At 45.4% G+C, this 7873-nt stretch overlaps 1 protein-coding gene across 3 annotated transcripts in view; it reads left to right on the top strand.

Annotated features, from left to right (window-relative positions):
* ARHGAP24 (Rho GTPase activating protein 24) overlaps positions 1–4431 on the top strand; it is a 183107-nt gene extending 178676 nt beyond the window's left edge. For all 3 annotated transcript variants that reach the window (XM_063156692.1, XM_063156694.1, XM_063156693.1), the window contains 2 exons: positions 447–1518; positions 3705–4431. In XM_063156692.1, the coding sequence (XP_063012762.1) occupies positions 447–1518; positions 3705–3948 (1316 nt within the window). In that variant the 3' untranslated portion in view covers positions 3949–4431. The remainder of the gene's footprint in view (positions 1–446; positions 1519–3704) is intronic.
* The last annotated feature ends 3442 nt before the right edge of the window (positions 4432–7873 follow it).

Genomic DNA, 7873 nt, shown 5'->3' on the forward strand with positions numbered 1-7873 from the left:
TGCCCGTTTGCTGTTAAACTATCAGGCATAAGTGCTGTGCCAGAATGAGACTTTGGTTTTAAAACGTTCCCCACATTGAGTGGAAAGCCATCACTTAGAATGATGTTACCATGTTCTGCTCATTATCTCCTCCTGTGGTCTTCATGGGATGCAGTTACTGTCACAGTAACAGCCTCTTTGCAAATGTTCCCGTTGTTTTTAGGGGGTCTGTGAGGCCTTGCTGGCTTGATATGATGGAAGGAAGAGATCATGCTGATGTGGCCCTGTAGCCAAGAGGCACTTCAGCCTTGTTAAACATTCAGGGTGTTACACAGATGGCTGCATTGTGTCAATGTTTGTATAAGCTCAGTGTTTGCTAGGTATTTGTGGAATCTGGGAGATAAAATGTATTTATGCCTTAAATAAAACAGGCCATTCACAACCACATGCTTGGTGTCCCCTTTCAGGTACAGTAGTAGTCCAGCAGCTCATGTCAGTGATGATTAGCAAACATGAAGAGCTGTTTCCCAAGGATGTAGACCCTCAGATGGGACCTGAGGTGTGCAACAACAACAACGAAATTCCAAAGAAAACCACTGCAGGGCAGCTACAGAACAAAGAGAACAACAATACCAAGGAGACGGCAGTGAGGCGCTGCTCGTGGGACACACCCGAGTCTCCCCAAAGGGGAAGCATGGACTGTGAGTCTCCGACTGCTCTGCCAGGCAGCAAGACAAACAGCCCCAGGAACAGCATCCAGAAACCAGATGTCACCAGGAGCCCGCCACTCATGGTGAAAAAGAATCCTGCTTTTAATAAAGGTAGCGGCATAGTCACCAACGGGTCCTTCAGCAGCTCCGTGGAGGGCTCGGAGAAGAGCCAGGCCGTGCCAAACTGCTCCCTGCAAGCCAGGAGAACGTCGTCCCTGAAGGGGCCGGTGACCAAGATGGGCACCCACAGCGTGCAGAACGGCGGGGTGCGCATGGGCGTCTCCAGCACGGACGGGCACAGCACCAGCCTGGGCAGCCGGAGCCCGGGCTGGGCGCCCAATGGCTTCGTCACCCTCAGGGACAACAAGCAGAGGGAGCCCTCGGTGGCTGAGTCTGGCCAGCACAACAGGCTTTCCACCTACGACAATGTCCACCAGCAGTTCTCCATGGTGAACTCTGATGACAAACAGAGTGTGGACAGTGCTACCTGGTCCACGTCCTCATGTGAGATATCTCTCCCAGAGCACTCCAACTCCTGTCGCTCATCCACCACCACCTGCCCTGAGCAGGACTTTTATGCGGGTAACTTCGAAGACTCTGTGCTGGATGGGCCACCCCACGAAGAGCTCTCTAACCCCGGTGACTATGAGAACAAAAGTGACAGGAGGAGTGTGGGGGGCCACAGCAGCCGAGCCACCAGCAGCAGCGATAACAGTGAAACGTTTGTGCCCAGCAGTACCAACAACCACAGTGCTTTGCACAGCCTGGTGTCCAGCTTGAAGCAAGAAATGGCCAAGCAAAAACTTGAATATGAGACAAGGATAAAAAGGTAAGATGGTTCAGCGCTCTACCGTCTGACTGCCTCTTGCAGACTAAATCCAAGTTTTTCCTCTCGTGAATTGCACTAGCTGCAGTCACTGCTGTGTCACTCACTAGATGCTTGCCAATGGTTTGTCATCTTTCAGTGTTTACATTGCTTCAGTGATACTGTGATCCAGAGGAGTTTTGTTCAGAGTTGTTTGCCATGTTGTGACATGTTATTCTGTTGGTGTCAAAAGTAAAACCAGAACCTTGTGAGTGTCTGTATAAAATCTAATTACCAAAATCAGTAGCCTCTCACAGTGTTTCTGTTATTTCATGCTTATTATTGAGAGAAAGGCAACTGAGTGTCACCTTTCAGTGAAAGCATTGTTGTGTCATATTCCACTTGTAGGTTTTTTTTTTTTTGGGACTGGGGAGACTGCTGGACTCCTTTGGAGTCCTCATTCCTCTTGAGAAAATGCAGCATCTGCTCATTGTCCTGTCTTTGCTCTGCTGCTGAGCCTTTCCTTCAAAGCTCAGACCTGTTAAAAGAGGGCAAGGGAGGGAGGAGGGTGTCGTTATCTACAGACAGTGCAGACTCTACTCATACAGAGCAAGGTCGCTGGGGTGGGTGGTTGTAGAGATCACTGAATAACCTCAAAGTCTGGGCTTAGCATTAATTAATGCACTCAGCAGTGTGGAGCTGAATGTGCTCTCTTACAAAGGTTCCTCAGTCAAGCTGTTCAGGACTTTCTGTTCTCACCTCTGTTACACAGCAGCTCTGTGCTGTGGTACCTCTGGCACTGCAAGTCATAGATCACAGTGTGAGAGCTGCAGGCAACAGCAGCTGCCAGTCAGAGTGCAGCACACAGGGTGTTGCAGTCTTTCACCTGCACCACTCTTTCCAGCATGGGGTGCAGTGCAGTGAAGCACTTCATGTACAGTTTAACATGTGTGCTGACTGTGTTTAGCACTAATGTCTTAGGAGGGTTTGGGTTGGAATGGACCTTAAAGATCATCCAGTTCCAACCCCTGCCATGGGCAGGGACACCTCCCACAAGACCAAATTGCTCAGAGGCCCATCCAGCCTGGCTTTGAGCGCTGCCAGGGATGGGGCATCCACAGCCTCTCTGGGCAAGCTGTGCCAGTGCCTCAGCACCATCACAGTAAAGAATTTCTTCCAAACATCTCATCTAAACCTACTCACTTCCAGCCTGAAGCCGTTCCCTGTTGTCCTATCACTACACCTCCTGATGAAGGGTCCCTCTGCCTTCCCTGCAGGCCCCCTTCAGATGGAGGAAGGCTGCAATGAGATCTCCATACAACCTTCTCTTCACCAGGCTGAACAGCCCAAACTTTCTCAGCCTGTCTTTGTAGGGAAGGTACTCCAGTCCTCTTATAACTCCATGGTCCTCCTCTGGACCTTCTCCAACAGGTCCATGTCCTTCTATTGCTGGAGGCACCAGAGCTGGGCACAGCACTCCTGGTGGGGTCTCACTAGAGCAGAGCAGAGGGGCAGAATCCCCTCCCTCACCCTGCTGCCCACGCTGCTCTGGATGCAGCCAGGATACAATTGGCTTTCTGGGCTGTGGGCACACATGGCCAGCTCATGTTGAGTTTTTCATCAACCACCACTCCCAAGTCCTCCTCAGCAGGGCTGCTCACAGTCTCTTGTTTGCCAGCCTGTAAATGTGCCTGGGGTTGCCATGGCACAGGTGTAGGACCTTGCTTTACTGAACTTCATGACAGCCATATTTACACATACATGCACGTCCATATTGGCAAATAATGGAGCAGGCAGGAGAAAGGAGATTAGCAGTGAAACAGAGACATTCAGGGCACTATTCTGACCTTGTGGGTAACTACTGCAACTAGCAGCAGCTGGGTGTCAACACTTCAGAAAGTAAAGGAAATAGTTAACCTACTCCTGGAGAATTAGATGGAGCTATTTGCTTCTGTGCCTTTTGCTGTTCAAAGGCATTTTCTAATTGAGCTACCAAAGAGACAAAGGTATTTTTTAACAAACTGTCAGAGAGCTTGCCCTGTGAGAGCAGTTCATGGATGAAGCCATGGTTTGTAGATACACCCATCAGAAATTCAGTCTAAGCTTTAGAAATGAAAAGACGTGTAGGAATTTGTTGGTGGTGTGTGTTTCTGCTTGAGTGAGTGAGGAGTGCTGCTCAAGACCTGTCTGCTTTTATTTCCTTCATGCAGCCTGGAGCAGAGAAACCTCACCCTGGAGACTGAAATGATGGCCCTGCATGAAGAGCTGGATCAAGAGAGGAAGAAGTTCACAATGGTAGAAATCAAAATGCGTAACGCGGAGCGGGCGAAGGAGGATGCAGAGAAGAGGAATGATATGCTGCAGAAGGAAATGGAGCAGTTTTTCTCTACTTTTGGGGAATTGACAGTGGAGTCTCGCAGACCAGAAAGAGGCAACACCATCTGGATCCAGTGAGCTGTGGAAGCATAAGCTGTGGGACTTGAGGAAGGGCTTGGGGGTATTATACTGTATCAGGTGGCTGGTCACCTGTCTGAGGCTAGTACTCAGCAAATGTTACAAACCCTTGAAGGAGGAAATCATACATACATTAAGCAGTCATATCTACAGTGTGTACTTACCAAGTTATACTCTTTGAATGCTTCATGAGACTACTGTCAAGTGTTACAACTGGATATGTGTATATAAATTTAAAAACCACCTTAGAGCAAGAGATGTATCTGAAGAAATATTTTAATGCAAGTCTTGTATTTAAACTGGTAAATTGAGATGTTGTTGCAATCAAGCTTTATATAAAGGCTTTTCTCCCTTGCACTTAACATAATAAGCTATTTTTGGCATTGTGTTACCATCAGCTTATTTTGTATATCAAATGGGTTTTTTTTGTTTTTGTTACCCCTTTTGCTGGGGAGTGAAGATAAACAGATATGTTAAGGTAAATGTGTGGATGGTTAGCGCTGATTTGCGTCGCTTTCAAACATAGCAGGATTGAGAAACTGAAATATGGCTGAAGAATGCCATGGGAAAAATAAAGCAATACTGCTTTCACAGAGTTGATGGCCAGGGGACCAAGTTCTAGGGTACCCCAGTATTAAATAACAACTGAGGATATGAAGTCAGTCTAGACTGGAGTCAGTGACAGAGGGATAAAACTGCTGCTTGTTTGGGAGCAAATGTGGGTGACCGAGGAAGAAGTTGGGGAGAGGGGAATGGGGGGCTTAAGGAGAAGTTCATCACATGAGCAGAGTTTTTGGTGTACCTTGAAGAAGCCCTGTGCTTCATCACTGCAGTTCAGAGCAGGGATATAAAACAGTTGTTCAGACCATGCTTGCATCTGAATTACCTGTGCACTCTGGGTGAAGGTAAGTCCTTTTTGTAGTGCTAGTGAAGGGACACACAGGGAGGTTTAACTGGGGATTCTGGTAACCTTGTCGGTGTGATGGGTATCAAAAAAATAATAAAAAAAATGTCCATGGTAGAAATTGCTGGGGCAGCTGGCAACAAACAGTAAATAAGGAAGAAAACACACCAACATATTCACCACTTGTATTTACAGTGTATATTAACAAGTTATCACACTGTCATGAATGCTTCAAGGGATTATTGTCAAGTGTTACAACTGTGAAAGTTCCAGGCTCTCAGCATCACCAAGGGAGCGCCTAGAGGGAACAGCCTGGAGCGTCACAGCAGGCAGAGTGCCAATGGAAAGAAACAGCAGAGCCATCCTGTAAATTAATCATTTGTTTGGCATCTTTAAACACAGTAAGTATAACCTGTATTTTCTCCACCATGTTAAGAATGTTTGGTTTTAACTTAGGGTTTAGGGCTGCAGTATTATTAGGGAGGGTTGTTGAGACATCTTGGCTTCCCTCTAGTGTCTCTTAAATATATTGCAATTAGTTTTTAATTCCAGCTGAAAAAGATTGATGAAGGTGGCTTCAAAGAACCTTCTTGGTTATGGTATAGATATTAAACAAGTATTAATTGGATGTGGGAATTAGACTGGGAAGCAAACATGAGATTTTAAGTTTCAGAGAAATACAGAGCATTACATGTGGTGCTTGTGGATGCATTGTTTGTGTGTGGTGAGGTTCAAAGTCCTGTCAGGGCAGCTGTTGTATTGACTGCTGTGAACATGTGCACCACCAATCTGTGTGTAAATCAGAAAAAAGTCAGAAGGGAGAGATCAAGGTATGAGTTGCATGTTTTACATCAGTTAGCAGCAATCACAACATGTAGCCACAATGGTGAGAGAAGAAAACAGATTACTATGTTAATTCTGTTTTTTTAAATTGAATGAGACCTTGATAACTGATGCAGTAGGCTTCACAATTTTAGCAATATCTGACATCTTTTGACATGACATCAAAGCCTCTAAATATTTTCTTAACTGAAATTTCTTTTTTTACACTAGATGTATACAGTAGTGAATGCTTCTATCAAACCTTGTGTTAGGCAGGATTGGTCTGTTTGTTTGAAGATTGACTTTGCCTGCATTTGAAGCTTACCTTCATGTTTCAAAAGGTATTTTAGTCAGTTCCTCAGAGAATGTTCAAATTCCAGTTACGTGGCTAAGCACTGACACCCAAATTTCTTGCTTTGCAGTCCAGAACAAGATTTCATCTCACTGTCTTGCAGAAATCATCTGTACAGAGGGAGAACTTGAGCAGGCACAGCAAACTTAGAAAATACCACTGACAGCAGATGTCCATTCCCATCGTGATCCATCCAAAGTACCCCATTCCACCTGTGAGATTGCAGCAGCATTTAGGCTGTGGTGATAAAGTTTATTTAGGTCCTTTAAATCTTCATGCTCCTGTTTTGTCCAAGTTCTTCAAAATCACAAAGTCCTAGATGTTTCTTATGTTCAGAATCTAACACTGGTCACTTCTCAGCTGGATGACACCATTCCCAGGTGGCCCACAACTCATGAGCTGCTCTGTTCCCTTCAGCATGTCTAGCCTGTGTGTGCAGTGACCTGCTGGGGAGGACATGCTGATGGAGCCAAGTGGCCAAAAGATAAAATCACACTCCCTCTCATTCAGTACAGTGGAAAGGGGCAAGGTTTATTCACAAGATTAGGGTTAATGCAGATTGAGCCTGAAAAGGCTGTGAAAAAAAAACTGTAAGGATTTCATGTAGTGCATTTGTAGATCAGTGTCTCTCATAAAGGATTCCTGTCTGCTGAGGTACTGAATATAACTGAGACAACTCATTTTATCACCAGTTTGTGTAATGAAACTAGTAAAGTCATTACAGGCTAAGCTAACAGTGTTACCTGCTGCAGGAGAGCACTAAGTTTCAAATATCAATTAAAATAAGGTTAATAAATTTGCTTTCAGCTCTTCCTCACAGGCCTGTGAGCTCCCCAAGTTAATAATCTGTTGTATGAGTTCACTAGCCAGCCCCAAGCTGAGAATGCCAGTAGAGCTCATTCCAGCACATTGTCCCTCTGCCTCATGCACAGCTCACAAGAGACAAACCTTTTACAATTAAACAGCACAGATGGTGGGGAAAAAAAATCTGTTGAGCTGATGACCTTCTGGTCCAGTCCCAAGGTTCACATTACATCCAAAAGCATGGTTTCAAGACATAAAAGCAGGCTAGAGTTGGGGCACAGAGAGTAAGAGAGTGATGCACACTTAATCCCATCTCCAGCCACATCATGGGAACACTGGGATGGGTGCTCATACCCTTATGTGCCCTTGCACAGCAGACTGGAGAAGTGGCAGACACACCCCATAACTCTTGAGTGTTAGATGCTGGTGCTCTGCTTTGAGAAGCTTTTGTCTCCCCTTCTGTTTGTGAGAGTCCTGCTACACATTTGGGGTGTGCTCTGGTGCAGCAGGATAAATCAAGTTACTACACATCTTTGCCACATGTTGTTATTTCAGCAAGTCAGCATCAGCTTCCCAAACACAAAGATTAATAAATAAAATACCATGTGAAGGGATTTGCAAAACTGGTGTTAGGTTTTCATGAGAACAAAGAGGAAAGGAGCTTGCTGATATTACTGCTCTTAAGCAATACTTGATCGAGTAGTTAAAGTGCTGGTCCAGAAATTTTTGAGAAAGATAAAATTTCCTAAAAATCCTTAATATTTAACAAATATTTCTTGTGTAGCATCCCTAGTGGATTGGAACAGAGTCAGGGTAAGGACAGAATGAATAAGCAGGTACAGTGATTTGCACATTTTGACAGCCCAGTCAAAACAGTGAGTTGCCTCCAGCTGCTCTACATTTGAGCACTTCCTGGATGAGTGAAACTCCTAATTAATTTCCTTTCTTACTCTAAAGTCCCTCTGGAGTCTGTCCATTGAAGAGGAGAGTGCAGACTCTGTGCCCCTGGCAAATCTGCAAGGAAGCAGAGGAGATGGAAAAGG

This window comes from Melospiza melodia, chromosome 5, assembly GCF_035770615.1.
Source record: "Melospiza melodia melodia isolate bMelMel2 chromosome 5, bMelMel2.pri, whole genome shotgun sequence".
Classification (NCBI taxonomy): domain Eukaryota; kingdom Metazoa; phylum Chordata; class Aves; order Passeriformes; family Passerellidae; genus Melospiza; species Melospiza melodia.